The following is a 20,924-nucleotide window of genomic DNA, read 5'->3' as shown; positions in this document are numbered from 1 at the left end:
TCTGTATGCTTAAACAGCCTAAAGAATAACATGGTTATCTTGTGATAGTGTACAGTAAGGTACAGATTGATTACTTTAAATGCTCATTCCACATGTGGAGTGTAACTTCTATTCTCCCTCTAACATAAGTTTGAAATATTCTTGTAACATTATTCTCTTGATGTTTAGACTTTGAAACAAGATGGCGTGGTAGAGTCAATGCAGCTGGATCTGGACCAGACCAATGAAGAGCTTGACAAATTGAACACAAGCCACTTAGAGGAAAGATCTCAACTTATTCAAGATCTCCAGAAATGTGAAAGAGAAATTGATAATCTTAAAGAAGCACTGGCAGAAAAAGACAGGGAGATGTCTATGCTGTCTTTAAATATGACAGAGTATTCTGAACAGGTTATCATCCTGAAGCATCAGGTGCAATGCAAAGAGGAAGAAATCCGAGGCATGGAAGAGGCATTATCAAAGGCTGAAAGGGAAACTCATTTACTGAAAGAAGTACAAACAGCTGATGTAAGAGATGCAAGCCTGCAGATATCTGCCCTTTCTGAGCAGAGTAATACTATGAGACTAGAGCTCGAAAGAATCAGAGTTGAGAATGAAGCTAAAACCAAAGAAAATGAGGAATTAATAAGACAAAGCAGTGAGAACAGCCTTACAATTAAGGATCTCCGTTCTGAAATCAAGGCCAACAGTGTAGCATACCGTAACAAACTAGCAGAGTGTGAATCACAAATTACTTTGCTGAAAGAGCAAATTAATAAATCTTCTGAAAAGCTACAAGAAACTGAGAATAAACAAAGAAAAGAAACTGAGCATTTGAAATCTCAGCTTGAGGAAAGCAATACTCTAAAGGAAAAATGGAACAATTTGCTTAAAGAGAAAGAGAGTAAAGCACAGACACTTGAAAATGAGTTAAAATCAATTAAAGATTCATACAACAAACTGGTTTTGGAAAGCGCTAAAAAAGATGAAGAGTTGACTGAGTTGTCTAGGAAGCTTGTAGAACAAAGTGAACATCAGGAAACAATTAAAAAAGAGCTACAAGAGAAACAAGAGTTCATTATTTCATTAGAGAAGAAGCTTGGGGTTATGGAGCAGCAAAATGAAGAGACTAAACTTAAACTAACTGGAGATTTGAAAGCCAAAGAGACATGCTGCAAAGAACTTAATAACCAATTAAATGAAATACATAAACAGATGAACACACTGGAAATGGAGGCACAGGAGAAAGCTTCAGCTAATAAGCAATTGCAGGCAGATCTTGAAGAGAAAGAAGAAAAACTGGCAGAGCAAATAAAAGCAAATGAATTCCTGAAAAGAAGTATCGATATGGTAGAAAAAGATAAGGAACAGCTGATCAGTGAAAAGAAGGATTTGTCCAAACTCCTGGATGTAAAAGAGTGTGAATTGTTAAAGAAAATCCAGTCTGTGGCAGAAATAGAGAATAAGTTATCTATTAGCACTGCTGAGTACGAAAAATCTCTTTCACTACTAAACTGTGATAAAAACAGTCTGGCAAAAGAGATTGAACAACTTTCAGTGCTTGCCCAGCAAAAAGAAAATTCAGTTGCAGAACAGCTGCAGGAGAAAACAAAGGAATGTAATGTGCTAACTGATCAGTTGTTTGAAAGTAAGGAACAGACACAACAGTTGCAGGAGCAAATGCAATCACTTCTCATTCAGCTGAAGGATACTAGAGACAAAGAAATAAAAACAGAAGAAATATTAAACAGTAAATTATCTGAATGCAGTAGCCTGATCCAAGAGCTCAGCCATAGTAAGGAAAAGAATTTATTACTGCAGGAACAAATTCAAAGCCTAACTTTGGATTTTGAAACTGCAAACATGTCTCTAAAAGAGAAAACCCTTCAAAACAATTCATTATGTAAGGAAATGGAAGAGAGTAAGCTGTGTATTGTAGAGTTGCAGGATGAAATTAAAAATCTTAAGGATGTAAAAACAAAGTTATCACATTTGGTAGAAGAGAGAGATCTGACTGTGAAAAATCAGGGTTCAGAACTTGAAAAGTTGCACAAGCAAGTTTCTGAAAACATGGAAGAAAGTACAGCATTAAAGAATCAGCTACAGCTCTTAAGCAAAGAAGTAGATCAGCTTAGGCATGAGAAGGAGGACTTTGCAAGCTTATTGAGCACAAAGTCACATGAATGTGAATTTCTTCAGTCACAGTTGGTACAGCAACAGTCTGAAATTACTTCAGCAAGGCAACAAGCACAAACAGCAGCTCTAGAAAATGACAAGTTGAAAGTAGACGTTGAAGCGGTTAATGTTATGGTCATGAAAAAGTCAGATGAAGTAGCTGCTTTAACTTCGCACTTATCCCAACAAAGTCATAATATTTTAGAACTGAAGGACCAAATTGATGGCCTGTTGATTGAAAAAGAAAACTTAAAAATTGTCTCTGAAGAAAAAGAAGCTCTCCTTTCTGAAAAGGAGGCTTTGATTCAGCAAATGAAAGATAGTAAACAGGCAGGAGAAGGGCAGTACATGCAAATCATTTCTGATCTGCAAAACCAACTACAAGCCCTAGGTTCTGAAACCAACCAGCTTAGACAAACAGTGCAGGAAAAAGAAAATGAATTTAAGAGGCAAGGCCAAGAATTAAAATTATTAAAAGATAAATCTGAAGAGTCTGATGTACTTAGGGTTCAACTGTCTGAGAATATGGAGGTTATTTCTGACCTGCAGTGTCAGCTTAGAAATGCAACAGAAAAATCATCCCAGTTGAATGATTCAATTATACAGAAGGATGAATGTTTAAAACAAAAGTTAGATGAATACATCAGTTTAAAAGCCCAGCTTTCTGAAGTACAGGAATCTTCTGTTTTGCAGGAGAAACAGTTAAAGCTTATAGCCTCTGAAGCAGAACAATTGAAAGTGCTTGTTTCAGAAAAAGAATTAGCCATCAATAATATTTCATTATTCAGTGAGAATTTAAAGACACAGCTTCAAGTGAAAGAGAATGAATGTGAGGTTTTAAAGAAACAGGTGGTAGAGCTGGAGGAAGCAAAAGTAACTTTACAAAGAGAAATACAGCATCAGAAGAATTTAGTAATTCAGATGGACCAATCATTATCAGAAAAGGAATCATCTCTTAAGGAAAATGACAATCTCCTCAAAACTCTGAAGGAGAAAGCAAAAGAAGATGACGACAAGACAGTTGCAATTTCTGAGCTCCAAAATCAGGTACATGAACTAACACAAGAACTACAAAAATCTAAAGAACTAATCCATGAGAAAGAAAATGCCTTCTTATCTCTTCAGGAGAAAATTGTAGCACAGAATGAACTAAGAACTGAGTTGAACGCAGCTCTTGGCCAAAAAGAAGAAGTTATTGCTGGACTGCTTAATTCTTTAAAGGAGAAAGATGCCAGTATACAGTTGGCAGATAGCAACGTTAATGTGCTTTCTAGTGAGACTGAGGTTCTCAGAGAAAAACTAGAGAAAAGTGATACAGCCATGAAAAACCTGACTGAGGAAATTCAAGAAAAGAATGAAAAACTTGGTATTAATCAGAAGAAAATTGATTCTTTGACTGCTGAACTTGACTGTCTTAAAAATGAACACCAAAAAGCACTAGACCAAATAAGTACATGGAGAGAAGAACTACAGCAGAAAGAATTGTCTGTGGAGTCTCTGCGTGTGAAGTGCACTGAACAGGCAGATAACATAGCACGTTTGAAGTCAGAGTTGGACAATGTAAATTTCAAATCATCCCAGGACGGCCATGACAAAGCACTTTTCATAGCTGGTCTGCAGTGTCAGGTAGAGGCTTTAGAGAAAGAAAAAAATCTGTTACAAGAAGATGTGAATAAACTGATGGCCGAAAACACACAACTTAGTGCCTCTCAAAATAGTTTGCAGAAGAAATTGGAAGAGCTCCGAGAAATCAATGAAAAACTAGAAACCAGTGAGAATTATTCAAGAATGCAGATAGATGCTGTCAAACTGCAGATGAAGACTGAAAAAGAGAAGTTACAGATGCAGGTCAGTGTGAAGGGTGAAGAACTTTCTAAACTAGAACTTAAGTTTGAAGCTCTAGAACAAAGTCTACTTGAGTCAGAAAGCAAATGGGTGACTGAACTTGATAGGGCAACTTTACAAAACAATAATCTTGCTGAGCAATTGAGCACTTTAGAAAGTGAAATGGAAACAAAGGATAGCAAAATCCAGTCTTTGCAGCAAGAGCTGGATCTTATAAACAAGGAATTAACTCAAAGCTTATCTCCATTACTTAGTAGTAGGCTTTTATGTAAAGAAAAGGCAGCACAGGCTTCAGATTCTGAACTGCAGCTAACTGATAGTAAAACTCAGTTGGAAAAATTCTCCACTCTGATAACCGCTATTTTGAGCAAAGAAACAGGAGAACAGTTGCAACTGGTGCTTTTAGAAAAACAGAAAGAGATAGACACCATGAAAGAGGAATTAAAAAGTATGCAGTCACTTGAGAAGCAGAAGGAATTGCTTCAGAATGATATTGAGAAGATGAAGGGCAAATACGAGTCTAAAATTGAATGTCTGTCAAAAGAAATGGTCACAGTGAAAGAAGCATTATGTAAACAACAGTCTCTCCTGCAAGAAAGCAAAGAATCTTTTGCAGAAGTAAATAAGCAGGTTGAATTTCTTCAAGACAAGATAAATAAATCAGAAGAAATAGTTAGAACCAGTCAAGAAAAACTGCACATTGAAGGTAAAAAAGTAGCCAGTCTCCTTGAAGAAATGGGAGAAAAAGATCAACTCATTGAAAACTTAACTTCCCAGGTAAATCAGCAGAAGGATTTAGTTTCTGGCCTAAGCCAGCAACTGAAAGAAAAGGACTGTTCTGTTACCCAGATCATGGAATCATTGTCTAATGAAATGTTGAATTTTTCTGAAGAAAGAAATATGTTAAATACCAAACTGCAAGACCTTGAAGCTGTCCATAATAGTTCTGTAGGAGAGCTAACCCGAGCACTGCAGGAACTTGAGGACTGTAGGAAAGAACTGGAACATAGTCAGGTTACATTAAGCAGTCGAGAAGCTGTGTTTAAAGATTTAATGCATGAAAAAGAGCAGATGCAATTTAATCTTGAGAAAATGGGCAAGGAAAAAGAGAATCTTAAAAAGAAACTTCAAGCAGCATTGATAATAAGAAGAGATCTAATGCAAAAAGTTGGAAAACTAGAAAAGAGTGGTCAGGAAGAAATAGAAAAAGAGCAAAAAAAAGCAGAGGAGCTGCTGAAGGAAGTTAATGAGTTAACGGAAAAGCTGAAAGTAGTTGAAGTACAAAATAAAGAATTTGAGTCTCATCTTGGAACTTTGACGCAACAACTTTTAGAAAAAGATTCCAAAATAAGTGATTTGACTGAAGTTTTGTCTTCTAAAGCTTCTTATTTAAAGGAACTTCAGGACAAGATTGCAGAACTAAATGATGTCATTGCTGAAAAGCAAAATACATGTGAGCAGAACCTGAAGTCTTTAGAGGAGAAGGACCGTATGCTTGCTCATATGCAGTCTATGCTTGATGAAAAAGCAAGTGTGTATGAAGAGGAACGTTCTCAGCTGCTCTTAGCTCTTGAAAAGATGAAGTCTGAAGTTAAGAAGGAAGAATTGTTGAAAGATTCCAGTGCAGAAGAGCCTGGTTTAAGTGCTGGGGACAGAAAGAAGTGCCTGGATGCCAACATTGACATTAATGTAATGAATCAATTAAAAAAAGAAATAGAAGCCTTACAGAGGGAGCTTCTGGTCAGGGAAGAAGATAGGAAGAAATTTCAGAAGGAAAGGGAAGAGCACATTAAACTTGCAGCAGATTTTGATGAACAAAAAAACCAACTTGAGCAACTGAAACTAGAACATAAAGCACTCTGGGAAGTTCTTCAAACAAACTGTAAAGAACTTGACTTCAACCAGTTGGAGTACCCCCTAGGGAAAGAGCTGGCTTCATCTAAGGCAGCGATGGGAGTAGAATCTGACAAACCAAGCAGCATTCAGGTTGCATCCTCTACAGAGTCAGAAGACATCACTTTGTTGGCAAATAAAGACACTGAGTTAATAGAACTGCGAAATAATTATGCAAAACTTCAGGAGGAAACAGAAATGTTAAGGAAAGAGTTGAGAAAAATACCTGTTGAATTTGGTGATGCAAGAGAAGAAACTGTCAACTTGCACTCTTCAAGACAGCAGGAGCAATGTGAGGGCAGCTTGTTGGAGGACATAAAGCATCTGCAGAACAAGCTGAAAGCGTATGAGGCCGAAGCTATAGATGTTAAGACAGAGCTTGAACATGTGAGTAATGAGAAGGAAGCACTGATTAAAAAAAGTGAAGAGGATTACAAGTTGAGCCAGGAGAAACTGCAGAAACTGAGAAGTGAAGCTAAGAAGGAGGTTGGAGAAAAGAATGAAGAAATAGCAGCATTGCATTGTTCGCTTACGGATTTCAAAGATAAACTTGATCTGGAAAAGGAATTGTTAAACAAAACTATAAAGGAGGGCCAAGAAGAAGCCCTCCGTTACAAAACAGCACTTGAGGAAGTGAAGAGTGAAAAAGAAAAACTACTCAGTTGTTTAGAAAAGTCTGATTTGGAACTAATTAATATGAAAAAGGAGGTAGAACATTTCAGTGAGGAAAACAAAAAACTCGTGACAGAGCTGTGTATGCTACGTGAGAAGGCTGAGATGAGCAGACCTGTGATGCCGTCCAAAGAGCTGAAGGAAGATGATGATACCGAACAAGGAAAGTTGCAGGGTAAAGGCGCCTATTTCCAACTATCAGAGACTGCTTGCTCTGGCAAAACTAAAGTGAGAGAAGCAACAGAATGTCAAATCCAAAAACAAATGCAGGTGATTGAAGAGCCACTGGCAAAAACTGCAAGTGAAAATGATTCTAAACCACAAGAGCAAAGAACTGTACCAGAAGAGAAGACCAGAGTGCTCCTTCAGAGAAAATTACAGGCAGCTTTAATATCACGTAAAGAAGCCCTGAGAGAAAATAAATGTCTAAAGGACCAGCTTGATAAGCTGATGTTGGAAAGAGAAGAACTGGTGAACAAAGCAGGGATGCTTGAACACTTGTTAGAGCTTGGTAGAGAAAAACAAAGTTCAAGTACTGTTTCTCCATTGTCTGAAGAGCAGCGCCTTGCTTCTGAAAATGCCAGATTGCTGACTGAAAATGAAAACCTCACTGCAGCTTGTGAAAGTCTTAAATCCACCATGGAGACTATAGTTCAGGAAAAAGAGGCCTTTTCTTTCCAACTAAATACCTTAAAAGATTCTCAGACAGTTGAATTAACAGGATGGAAGGCTAAACATAGTGAATTAAAGCAGGAGTATGAATCACTTCTTCAGGCATATGAGAATATCAGTAGTAAAATAGCAGATATGAGGCAAGTTATTGATCTCAGTAGAAAAGAGAAGCAAGAGGCTATTCAAAGACTGAGGGAAGGAGAGTCTGAGAAGGAAGCTCTTGAGAAGCATTTACAAAAACTCATTGATGAAAATGAGGTTATTAAGAATCAGCTGAAACAACTTGGAGAATCCAAGAAAATGGAAGTTGACGAATTACAAAGTAAAGCAGAAAGGCAGATACGTGAGCAAGAGGCAAGGATGCAAGAGCACCAAGATCGTCTTCATGAACTCACCAGACAGAATCATCAGCTAATGGAGGAAAATGAGCAGCTGAAACAAACTTCTGAAAACTTAAAGCAGGCTTTAGAGAAAATTCAGAATGAAAATTATATCCTTCAGAACAACATCACTGTAACTAAAGCAGCTCTGGGAGAGCTCCAAGTTCAAATGGAAGTGCACCAGAATGATATGCAATCTAAAATCAGTGAGGCGGTATTGGAGAACGAATCATTATTGAAGGACATTAATGAGTTACAGGATAAACTGTCTGAAAAAGAACAAGACGTGTTTGTCTTAGAACAAGAAAGAAATGTAATTTCAGAAAAAGCAAAAGAAACTGAAAAATCTTTGGAGCACAAAGATCACTGTCTAACAAAGCTGGACATGGAATGTAAAAGGCTTACACAAGAAATTGTTAGCCTAAATGAAAAAGTTAAGATTTTAGAGGATGACAAATGTCTCCTACAGGAAGAATTAGAAAATGTACAAGAAAGTTCTTACAAAGTAAAGAATGAAAGAGAATTTCTTGAGACAGAATTGCTTAATCATGTCAAAAAAGTTGATCATCTTACTGACAGAATGAAATTGGCACAAGTACAGAATAACTTGCTGCTACAGCAGCTGGAAGAATTAAAGGCAGAAAAGTGTAATGTGATCAGAGAAAAAGAAGAACAGCAGTTACATCTTGTAAAAATATTTGAGGAGAAGGTGAAAAGTGCTCAGAGGGATAATAATGGAAGTAAAAACAAAACGAAAGAATTGCAAGAACTCTTAAAGGAGAAACAGCAGGAGATCAGCCATTTGCAAAAGGATTCTATAAAGTTCCAGGAGCTGATCCTGGATTTGGAAAGATCTGTGAAGCTGTCACAGGCAAAAAGTGAAAAATTCGAAAAGGACTTAAGTAATATGTCAGAGAAGCTTGCAAAGTCCAATGAAGAAATACAGCATCTTGAGGGAAAGCTTTCCTCCCAGGTGAACTTATTGGATCAGTCAAAGAATGAAGTGAACAGGCTCACAGATGAGAATCTACATTGGAGAAAAGAACTTAAGAAAAAAGATGATGAACTACAAATTCAAAAGAGGGAATATGAGAGACAATTGGAATTTAATCTTCAGCAATTAAAATTGGTTCACAAAAGAGACTTTTTGAATCTAGAGGAAAGACACGGTGCCCTTGAGAGAGAAAAGGATAGGGCACTTAGTGAGATTCATGGTTTGCAAGAGGAAATTAGCATGAAGGACTCTGAAAACAAGAAACTTCAAGCAGATTTGAATGCAGCTTTGGCACGACTAGCTGCTTTTACAAAGTGTATGTCCTCTCTTCAGGATGACCGGGACAGGGTAATCACTGAAATGAAAACCTGGGAAATGCAGTTCAAAGAGATCATCCAAAAGAAAGAGAAACAGGTAGAGGACAGTAATAAAAGGATAGTATCTTTACAAGATGAATTGAAAGAGAAGATCACTCAGATTCAAGAACTGAATATCAAATATTCTGTGGTAGAGGAAACAAAGGATCAACTGTATTTGAGGCAAAAGTCTGTTGATAGACAACGCCATGAAGAGCTCTGCAGAATAAAGGAAGAAAATACAGCGTTTTTGAACAGGCAGCAAGAACTGGAGAGTGTTCTTCAGTCCAAAGAAGCAGCTTTGCAAGCACTCCTTAAAGAAAATAATTCTCTTAATCATCTTATAGAGAATAGTAAAAGTGCAGGAAGAGAGATAAAAGCTCTGGAAAGTAATTTTACCAGACAGGAACAAGAATTGCAACAGCTTCTAGCTGAGAAGGAAAAACTTAATGCTGAATTGCAAAAGCAGATTACCATTTCTGAGCAAATGAAGGTCATGCTAAATAATAAAGACAAGGAAATTTCCTTACTCATTTCTTCAAAAGGTGATGAAATCTCTGACTATCTTAGTCAGGTACAGACTCAACACAGAAAACAAATCCAAGAGTATGAACTTCAGTTAAGGTCTTTGCAGCTGGAGAGGCAACAATCTGAGGAGTCCTGTCAGAGGATGGAAAATGAATTGAGAAGTCTCCAGGTGAAAGCAGACAAAGCAGGTCAAGATAAGGCTGCAGTTGCCAGTGAAATAGATGCCTTGAAAAAATCAATGTCATCTCTTCAGAATGATCGGGATGATCTATTTACTAAATACAAAGAGCTGGAACATCTTCACCAAGATGCCTTGAATCAGAGGGACAACCTTATAGTTGGCAATGCAAGTGAGAATAATGCTTTGAAAGAAGAATTGAGGGTGCTTCTTAATCAGATTGATGATCTTCATTCTGAAAATGCAATGCTAAGTGCACAGCTGATAAAGTATAGGGAAGATCTTAACCAAGTTTTATCTCTGAAAGACCATCAGCTGCAAGACTTACTTAAGCAGAAATTGGATTGTATTAAAAGCCTTGAACAAGAAAAATACGATCTTCAAAAACAAATAAAAGAAATGCAGCTTTCCAGTGAACTGCAGAAGGATACTGCTGTGTCTTTGGAACATGAAAATAAGAAATTGGTGTCTAAAGTAAATGATTTAGAATCTTTAGTTGCATCACTAAATAAAGAGAAGCTTGTTTCCAGATCTGGAGAGAAGCTGGTAACTTGTGATAGTGTTCAGAATCAAGAATGTGTATCAAAGGGACAATATGGAGAAAATCTTCAAGAACTCCAGAAATCAAGAGGCAGAAATACTAAGGGGGCAGATAAGGAATACAGTAAGACTCTTTTGACACTTGAACATGGAGGTGAACCTGATGCTTTTCCAACGAAGATGATGCTAGAAGTTCAGTCTCAAAATAGTGAGCTGAGGTCCCAAAACGAGGCCTTTGGGAAAGCAATGAGTTCTCTGCAAAATGATAGAGATAGGATAATAGAAGACTTAAAGGTACTTCAGAGCAAATACACATCTGATCTCCAGACTGAAAAAAAGAAAGGAGATGAACTTGAAGCTGAATTGGATGGCTTTAAACTACATCTCGTCACAATGCTCAAAGAAAATTCTCTTCTGAATCGGGCTATTTTTGATACTGCAGATAAAGTTACACTTGATCAGATCGCTGCTGAAATTGAAAAGCTCTGTAGGACGTTAGTCAGTCGAGAGATGGAGGTTAGCAGGCTCTCAGCTGAGTGTGGCAGTTATGTTCACCAGATCGAAGCGTTTTCCAAGGCTATGGCCAGTCTTCAGGATGACCGAGACAAATTGCTGCAGGAACTCGGCAATCAGAAGGTAACTTCTGAAACAAAACAGGGTACAGCTTCATTTCCCATTGGTTGCACCAGCATTAGTGAGCTAAATTCTCTTAAAAGTAATTTGGATTTGCCTCAGAACAATAGGGGAACGTTGGTAAGTTTTCATTTTGTAATGTATTTCTTTGTGCAGAGAATGCTTAGAGACGTGGTTTCTGAAGTTGAGCTTTGGACATTATGTGAGTGCTAAGAAAACGTGGGATTAGAAAGGCATGCTTACAATTTTGGGAGTTTAGGTAATTATGCTGTTAAACAGGAGCAAATGGTGAAAAAACATCATCCTGTAATTGGAACTCTAGCACTACTAAAACTTCAACCAGGCAATTTTTGTTCCAGTTCACTGATCATGTTCATTAAACATAGGCTAAAGAAGGAGCCAGCCTTGCAGCTGTCGAAATATCAAAACTGAAGACCAAGGTTGATGATCTGGAGAAGGCGTTACACCAGACAAAAGCCTTTCAAGCAGAAACTGAGCGAGAGATTGCATCATACCAGAATGAGCTTGCTGGATTAAGGTATAAATGTTAAATGGTATATGTGGCTCTTGTTTAGAATTCTTTGGTGACTTCAGAACCTGACATAAAACTGATACAAACCCCAAATTTTGTATAGTTTAGCAGGAAGTAGAATAAAAATGTTTCTGTAATGTGTGAAACCTCCAAATTCGATTTCTACAGGGTTGGCTGTTGGTGGTTGTCCTTGTATCTTTATGTAATGGTCCCCTGGTTTATATCAAGTTTCAAACAGTCTTAACTGAATGTTTTTTCTTCTGTTGGTGACATGGAGCTATAGTTTATGAATCTTATTTCAATGCTTGGTATCGTATTCTCTCCTCAAAGTAACAATTGATATGGCTGGATATTTCCTCCCCCATATTTCTCTGTTTTAAAAGATGTCTGAGGTGTTGCATATGTGTCCCACCAACATATTGAAAATGAAAATAATTTCACATTTGAGCCTTATTTTTGTGGATTCAGCGCTGTTCTTGCATCATCTGTGCCAAATAATGTGACACCTTGGGCTTTATTCTGTGAATGACTCATAAGGGCTGCTTCAAAGAAGGCAGCAGGCATTTTTAAGTGGCACTCAGTGGAGGTTTAGACTCTTGTTCTTGTTCAAGCTTTTAACATGCTGTGATCAGTTCAGTGAAGATACTTTGTTTGAATTTGGGGCCAATAGGCAGCATCCTAGTGCCTGACTGCATTTTACTATCCATAGTGTAATTTCTAGATCTCTAATTAAAGTCTGTGTAGATAATACCTGGTTTATGCTAGAACTTTTTAGGGGTGGAGTTGTAGATCAACAGGCCAGGATTTACCTTCACAAATGTGAGCAAGTTAGAATGAAATGTTCAAACCACATTCTAAACCTGTACACTTAACCAGTGAACAGCATTGATAGTCTTTTTCCTTTTTTTTCCCCAAACTTGTCTTAAATTGAATACGAAAGGATTTAAATTGCTTTTATGCCCTTTGAGATATTGCCTGTGTGTGACAGCAGGTTCTGGAGACATGGTATGCTTGTTTGTTTCAGTGTTCTGAGTCGAGGGGTATTCCTTTTCAAATTTGTGTGCTTGCAATAAGGGCGACTGGCTGCCTTGAGCAGCACCCTACACAACTGTGACCTAGAGCTGCTTTGTTGAACAACCTTATTCTTTAACTAGCTGAAGTATTTATTGCATTAACAGATAATAGTGTCTTTGCAGCCAATGAACTGAAGTTCATTGTCTCCAAGCCAACAAAGAAAATGTGATGTTACCACTTTCCAGCCTTTATTTTCTGACTTTTTTTTTTCAGCAGATCTCTTTTAACTGAAGTATGTGTTGAGAATGTTCATATAGTGCTCCATATTTGCATATAACTGTTTGAAAATACCATTATTTATTTCAGAAATAGCAGCAAGTACAGCTTTATCATTTAAATTGAATTTTGTATGTATATCATCATTTAACATCTAATATTTTGTCTAATATTTTATGTTCAGAATGGAAAAAAACCTTCTCCTCTCAGAGTCTCAGGCTCTGCGAAATCAATGTCAAATCACAGTTGCTGAGAAGGACCAACAGATTGCACAACTACAGAAGCTACAACAAGACATGGTTGTGAAGAAGTCAATCTCTGCTGGCAGCAATTATCCAGTCCAGGTAAACAAATGAAATGTAGCAGGAGGCACGAATCTACTTCCATCAATTTATTGTATTAAGTTTGCAGCTTGCTTCCCAGAAGAGCATGATTGTGAAGTATGGAATGTATGTCAGTATTGCCTGGGCTGAAATCAGTAAATTGGAACTATTCCAAGCAAATGCAATTATTAAAACCACTTTTTAATGGAGTCTGATACATTGGTCAGCTTTTTTTAAACAAAGAAAAATAATGAGTTTCTCATGCATTGATGAAATAAGAGAGGGAACTCAATGATGTGATGTATTTTAATGATTAAAAAAATGGAAAGCACCTTCATAAAGAAATGGGATGGTTGTGAAGCAAAATGTGAAGGTCATAAACCAGTAATGGTTTCATAGTCAAAAAGGAGTAACTTTGCTGTGGTTACATTGGAAGGTAATTTTATTTACTTGTTGCTGAGTTGGTAGTAGATTACTTACGTAACGTTGTAAGTTACTATCTCAGATGACTTGGATCCAGAATATAATAGGAAGAAGTTGAGGAAAATAACCACAAAATGGTTCAGCAGCAGACTGAGTGCTGATAAATAGAGACACATAAGTGAAGGAAATAAGCCATATTCCTTTTTATTTCATTAAAAACATTTTATTTGATCAAGCTTGTATCCCATATGCTGTTCATTTTCTGTGATTAAAATAATGAAGTTGTGAGTGCTCCATCCCTGGCAGTGTTCAAGGCCAGGTTGGACAGAGCCTTGGGTGGCATGGTTTAGTGTGAGGTGTCCCTGCCCATGGCAGGTGCGTTGGAACTGGATGATCTTAAGGTACTTTCCAACCCTAAGTGTTCTATGATTCTAATAAAAGCTATTGAACAGTAATGCTGGGTTATGGAACATCCTAGGTGGTAGAAGTCTTTATTTCATGATTGCATAGGAAAACAGATCTCGTAAAGCGTTAGGGATTGCACACATCCCTCCTTTACTGGAGAGTAATATCAATAAATTGAACTGCCAGAGATTAAGAAGTCCAGAGCTGTGAATCAGTGATAAAGTTGGGTGGGTTATTTTTCTTTTCAAAAAGGACTTTCAGCTTTAAATTCATATTTACAAAATAGCTGTTCTTCTGAGTCATGAATACCATATATTATTCATTTAAAAGGTGTTTTGTATTCATCTGTCTCTTTCTATTCCACACACACACGCCACACTCCCCCTTTTTTTGTGTGCTTCACACAGTTTGCAAATTTAAAAATTAAGTTGGGTTGCCTTTTCAAGGTAATTTAAATTGTTTTTTTCTTCTATAAGTTGAAGTATTTAGGTTGAAAACTAAGGGATTTTTTAATACATATAAAGTAGAACATGGGGGGGTTAATATATATAAACTCTCTTGCATATGTGATATTAACTTGTGAGAAGGAAATGATCTTGTGAATAGGAAATTATGATGTAGTCCATATATATATATTTAGTGTTGGAGTTTTATATTATTTAGAGAACTCCTGTGCCCTTTCCCCTGAATGTGCTGATGCTTTTTAAGGTTTTAGAAACTGTCTCCCTTGCTGGAAGTACAGATATGCTGGAGGAAACCAAACGTATCTTAGCTGAAAAGAATCAGCTCCAGAATGAACTGCAGCGCTGCCTTCAGGAGATACACCAGAAGGATCTGCATTTCCAGCAAATGAATTCAAAGGTAACTTAGAACAACAGTTGTGATCCTGAATACCTCGTATGAATTTTAGCTGGTGTCAACATAGAAACATTGCTAAACTGGCGGTGTCCTGTATGGTTGAAAGTTAATCTTTAAAACTTAAGATTCTTCAAAACCAACCCTGTTGGCTCAGACTGGAAATTGCAAACTAAACGTCAGTATTATCTTTCTGTCAGGCTTTCCTGACTTGTTCTTTGACTGTGAAAGGTTTATTTGAATCTGTATTCTGAAGACATTGATGTGGCACTGCTGAAGTGCTCGAAGTAAAGGATTTTTCATTATAGACAAGCAGATGTCTGTCTTTGTTGGAACAAGATGTTTGCTATCTCAGGCCAATTTTTTCCTTAGCAATTCTTGATGAACACTTCTTGGGTGTTAAAAGACAGTCAGAGTGTGTGTATGTCCATGTGCACATAATGTATTTGTGCTCAGTTTTGTTTGTAAATGTTCTTTGAAATTCTCTTAATGTTTCTGTCTTTGTGTAGCCTGGTATTCCAAGTGAAGTAGGTTTATCTTTCATCTGTCATTGTGTCTGTTTTCAGTTCTTCACTCAAACATTTTATAAACCTAATAACCATTTTAACCAACCTTGAAACAGTGTAGAAATCTCAAGCTCCTACAAGTGAAGATGAGTGTTCGGGTAATGATACCCATATTATGGTCTGGTTTTTGAAAACAGATGAAAACTCACTGCTGAGCATTCCTGGACTGCCTGGTGAACATGTTTATCCTATCAGCCTTATTTGGCTCTATGTGTTATCCTGAAGTAGCAACCACATATGCTGTCTTTTGCCAGGTGGTGATAGCATAGCAAACACACAGAGGAAAGGTTTAAAATCCTGAGTTTTTGTTTAGGGCATATTGGTGACAGGAGAAATCAATACTCAGGTTTTATTATTTCCACTGCCCATAAAATAATGAGGTAAATCTTACTGAAAAGTCATAGAACCGTAGAATGGTTTGGGTTGGAAAGGACCTTAAGCTCCTCCAGTTCCAACTCCCCTGCCATGGGCAGGGACACCTCACACTAGACCCTGTCACCCAAGGCACTGTCCAACCTGGCCTTGAACCACTGCCAGAGATGGAGCATTTACCACTTCTTTGGGCAACCTGTTCCAGTGCCTCATCACTCTCACAATAAAGAACTTTTTCCTTATATCTAACCTGAGATTCCCCTGGTTCAGTTGAACCCGTTACCCCTTCTCTTATCACTACAGTCCCTGATGAAGAGTCCCTCTCCAGCATCCTTGTAGGCCCCCTTCAGATACTGGAAGTTGATGCAATTGTGAAACTATTACACAGTTGTTTCCAACAGCAGGTCTCAAATCTCTTGCAGTTTCCAGGAGAAAATCTTTGCTAAATTTTATTTATTTAAATGTTCATTTCTTTCAGGTTGTGCAGTCAACAGAAGAGAATGCTGTCTTGTCTGCCCAGTTGAAGACTCTTTCACAGACTCTAAGAGATAACCAGCTTCGTTACACTGACTTGCAGAATCGTTACTTAAGACTGGAGAAGGAGTATCAGACAATGCAAGTGACATCTTTCCAAGGCACTGTTCAGGTAACCAAATATATGGAAGTGGTTTTAGTTGGTTCTTTTTCCTCCTATGCTTATGCTTTTCTTGTTTTCATGCTAAAAAATGAAGGAAATACTTTCTGTTGTACTGATTCAGTACTTTTGTTAGTCCATGATCATAGAACCATGGAATGGTTTGAGTTGGAAGGGACTGTAAAGACCATGATGTGCTGAAGATACATGTCTTTATTCTTGTAAGGCGGGTTTTATTTGAGTTGTCATTTAAGGAAGCTGTTTATACATGCTTTTGTTTCATTTTGTTTTGAAGTACCATCTTTTTTGAATTGGTCTACTGCCTCGGTTATTCAGTAACAACCAATATAATACCCTAAAATACGATATAGATACATATATAAAGCAACCTGTATTCTTCCATAAAGAGACATAAACCTGAAGAACAACTGTCAAATAAAAAATAGAATCTCAGACTGGTTTGGGTTGGAAGGGACCTTAAAGCTCATCCAGTTCCAACCCCGGCCACGGGCAGGGACACCTTCCACTAGGCCAGGTTGCTACGAGCCCCGTCCAGCATGGCCTTGAACACTGCCAGGAATGGGGCAGCCACAGCTTCTCTGGGAAAACCTGTGCCAGAGGATCAGAGGAAAATCTGGAAATATACAGCTGCATTACTTATGAAACTGCAGTCAATGCTATATTATTATCTGGATGTGTAGATGCATTTCTTTGGCTTCAGAGCTTGCTGAGTTATGCAGCATACATGTGTCCTTCAAGCCCTGCAGCACACACAGGCGTTATTCTTCATCAGCTTTCAGTTAGAAAACAGGTTTGGAGGATTGCAGCTCTAGAAATGAAAAGATTAAATGGCACAAAGAGGGGTTTGTTCCACAGCTTCATGGTGCTCATGGCTTCTTTAATTGAAACAAAGATTCTTAGCAGCTAGAAAAATGGTGACTGGCTTTTTTTTTTCCCCCTTTAATATTTCCTAGGATGAAACTAGAGCAGAAGTTCCCCCTGGAGCACCACAGGAAAGATCTGCAGTTATTGTTGAAGTAGACAATATGGAGCTAAATGAACTCAGAAAAAGGTCAGGACTGAGACATGTATTAGCAATATTGTTTTCCCGACAGCTGTGTTGTGAGTGCAAAAGTAATGCTTTTCTATTCCTCTAAGATATCTTGGGGGAAAAGGAAAAAGAAGTGGATTTACAGTGGATTAAATGAATCATAGTTGTACTTCTGAATTGTTATAATCTGGTATTTGTGGTTTTGTGTTGTAAAGATACACACTTATTGGTGACTATTTCAATATCTAATTTAAAGATAATTAAGTCTTTATCACAAAAAAAAGGGCATTCCTTAATAAAAAAAGAACAAGAAAGTAATTCTTTAAGTACATCAAATACTGATCTCAGGTCTCATTTTGTCACAGGCTTGCAGAGACTGAGCAACAATATGATTCAGTGCAGCAGGCGCTGACGCAGCTGGCAGAAACGCTGTCAGAAGAGAAGAGGAGGAGAGAAGCTGCAGAAGAAGCTCTTGGGCTCTCTGAGGAGCGAAGTAACAGGTAAAATACTCCTGGTTGTAAAACATGGGGTTTTTCCTTCTGGAAGAAGAGTGTCTGTAAAATGTAATTACTTCTTTTCTTACACTTTTGAGTGTGTGACAGTTAGATTGCTGCATTAAAGCCTTATGTGGGTATGAAATAACATGCATGTTCAGAGAGCCAAAGCCGTCTTCACCTCTGCTTCCCCTTGGATGAATGCATGGTGGGGTTTTCATTTACACTATGTCTGGAGTAAATGCAAAGCCTGCTACAGAACTGGAAAAAGAAGGGTCAATTTTTTTTGTTTGCCTATTATTTGTAGTGAAATTAGTGGTAGGTTTTGCTGTAGGCGTTAGATTTCTGAGCAAGTAACAGGACAAATAGAACAAACAAATAATAGAACCTGTTTGTGAGTCTGTGCTACCTGAAGCAATGGAGACTGTGTTAAAAAGCTAGGTTTAACTCTATGGCCTCAGCTATTGGACTCAGTAGTCAGGGGTATTTATTTTCTTCCAAGTTAGAAAAAAGCCTCAAATGTAACAGCTTTAGCACAACCACAGCTTAGTGTGAAAATACCATTATCAACCTGCCTACGTAAAGTGTCCGTCGCTGCCATCATCTGAAAATCACTATTCAATCGGCTAGTGGTGATGGGGGTTATTCTGAGTAAGCAAACCACCTTGAATGTAGATTGTAAATAGAGACTGAAAAAGACCTGGCAACATAAACTAAGTCTTCCTGCTATTTGTGGGGACCTTCCCCTAGTAATGTGTGTATACAAAACAATGTTTCTGATGTGAATTCAGTACTTTAAGAGGTAATTCAGTACTCCACTGTCTCCCTTTATTTTTAGATTTGAAGTAAGCAGTTACAGGTCTGTACCTAGTGAATACACTGTTCAGATGGAGGCAGAGGAGGAAAGGGAAGCCTTAATCATCAATCCCAGTGAACATGTTGTTGTGAGAAAGGTAAGTGAATGAAAGCTTTTAAACCCTTGCGTTATAAGCTACTTAACAGAGGTATGCATATTGTATGCTGGTATTTGCAGGCTAGATTGAAGACAGCACACCTAGTGATCTGTCTCAAGCTACCCCTTTGTTTTTTCCATGTTCCCTTCACTATACCTTTGTTTCAACTGTCATTCATTCTTGAAAGTGCAGATTTCCCTTCTGAGTGATTGGAAGTCATTGATTTTGGCTTGTCCTCTACACATCAACACAGGCATGAAGCAGCTACTTGCCTAATCTGCCTTGTCTCTGAAAAGATATGAAGTACTCTTTTATCCTGTTAGTATCATGGGGATGGGTGGGCCATAGAGGCATCCATTCTGAGTAGTAAACTACTACTGAAACTACATCTTACTGCAATAATGTCTTGAATTTCTTTCTGTTTGAGTTGTGGATGGTGAGTGAAATAGAGGCAGCTGTCATCCATGCCATAGAATATATTACATCTGTCCAAATTAAAGCATGAGTAACCATATTTATATTGCACATGTGGCCGTTAAATAAAATGTGTACATGTATAATTATGCATTTTCATCTCTATTGTGTATATGTAATTACATAATACACAAATACCTTCTATCCATTCCTCTCCCCTTTTATTAATGCTCTTTTCTTTGGCCTTTAAATCATTTCTGCTTACGGCCTATGCTGTGGTACCCATTGCTGCACCAGAGGCAAAAGGTTTAGAGTGGCTCAGAAATCCAAGTTGCAGTGGAGCTTCCTTTCATTTGTATTCATGAATACTTACTGGATGTTTTTTGTTTCCTAACTAGATGAAAGGAGGAGCCCTTTCCATCCGAAGATGGCTTCGAGGGCGAAGTCTTTACTGTTCTAAGCTGCTGACCTCCAGAGCAAAGTCCCGCTATTTATTCCTTACATACCTGGTTACACTACATCTTGTTGTTTTACTGTGCCTCACGGGTGTTCTCTGAATACACTGCATTTTCTTGGGTAACTCACTTCCCTGTAGGTAATGGTGTGCCAATTCAAGATTATAGACTTTTCACATGCTGCTGTTAAGCTATGCACTGGACACAGTTGTATATATTCTTGTTACACTACATGAATCTTGAGCTTCTAAAAAGAAATGTGTGTATATCACAGTTGCTCCAAAGTTGACTTGAATCATTGGAATATTATATTTGCTAAGGAGAAAAGATTTCCCTCTGCCCTATAAAGAAACTGCTGCATACAAGTTATTTAATATTGTTTGTGAGTACATAATGATTGATTACTACTGAATGGGTTGTAAATGATATCTTTTCTATATAAATTTTATTTTAAGAGTTAAACTATAAATTTTAAAGGAATATTCAGCTATTACTGTTCACTGGCTTCTTGATTATAACAAGGAGTTTTATAGAGTGCAATAAAGGAAGAACTACTGGGGTTTTGATTTAAATTTTTTGTTTGGGTGTTGTTTGGTTTGGGGTTTTATTTTCTGGCTGCAAATAAAAGAATGAAGAAGGCTGTTCTGTGGCTGTACAGTTTGTAATGGCTATGGCAAGGTGTGCAGATATGTGTATGGTAAGGACATAAGCCAATGATTAAAGATTCAGAATTGAGATGACATGAAGAAATGTCTTCAACTTCTTATATTCCTTTATTGTTGGTTAAAGGTGCAATTTCTACATTTTTTCTTGTGATGTTTTTGTTTGTTTAAATTCTCTTGAACTTGTCTTGGTGGGTTTAGTTACTGCCTGTCTTTGGGGCAGAATTACTCAGCTGCTCAACAGATGAAATTCAGCCTGACATATATTACATGTTTGGGCTTCAAGATACAAATGAATAAAGGGTATATTTTCAACCAAGAGGCTGTAAGAAGCAGGATTTACATTCAGTTGCTGTAGACACCTAATAGTGTTATGTGTTGCATATTAATACATCCATGTTTGGTTGCAGTTTTCCCTGAAACCACACAACTATTTATCTCATTCAAAAAATAGCTTATTTGTGAAGACTGTGACTGCTGGAAGCTGGAAGGTTGTTTTTAACCCTTGTAGTATTGTTTGCTGGTGTTTCTGCTCTCATCTATATAAAATGGAGATACAATTAAAACAAGCTGAGTCTAAGGGAGTAGACATAAGTCACGAAAGAAGAGTAGCATTTGATTTCCAGTTCGGTACACCAAAATCCTAAAAC

At 37.6% G+C, this 20,924-nt stretch overlaps 1 protein-coding gene across 6 annotated transcripts in view; it reads left to right on the top strand.

Moving 5' to 3' along the window:
• Nucleotides 1–20,252, top strand: part of LOC308221553 (uncharacterized protein) — a 45,040-nt gene extending 24,788 nt beyond the window's left edge. For all 6 annotated transcript variants that reach the window (XM_080618672.1, XM_080618671.1, XM_080618670.1 and 3 more), the window contains 9 exons: nucleotides 169–10,848; nucleotides 11,232–11,383; nucleotides 12,852–13,011; nucleotides 14,527–14,679; nucleotides 16,090–16,257; nucleotides 17,220–17,317; nucleotides 17,662–17,796; nucleotides 18,629–18,743; nucleotides 19,556–20,252. In XM_080618672.1, the coding sequence (XP_080474798.1) occupies nucleotides 169–10,848; nucleotides 11,232–11,383; nucleotides 12,852–13,011; nucleotides 14,527–14,679; nucleotides 16,090–16,257; nucleotides 17,220–17,317; nucleotides 17,662–17,796; nucleotides 18,629–18,743; nucleotides 19,556–19,714 (11,820 nt within the window). In that variant the 3' untranslated portion in view covers nucleotides 19,715–20,252. The remainder of the gene's footprint in view (nucleotides 1–168; nucleotides 10,849–11,231; nucleotides 11,384–12,851; nucleotides 13,012–14,526; nucleotides 14,680–16,089; nucleotides 16,258–17,219; nucleotides 17,318–17,661; nucleotides 17,797–18,628; nucleotides 18,744–19,555) is intronic.
• The last annotated feature ends 672 nt before the right edge of the window (nucleotides 20,253–20,924 follow it).

Source organism: Psittacula echo, assembly GCF_963264785.1.
Source record: "Psittacula echo genome assembly, chromosome: 5".
Taxonomy (NCBI): domain Eukaryota; kingdom Metazoa; phylum Chordata; class Aves; order Psittaciformes; family Psittacidae; genus Psittacula; species Psittacula echo.
Note: the sequence above shows the minus strand (reverse complement) of the source record. Positions and strands in the feature narration are given on the sequence as shown.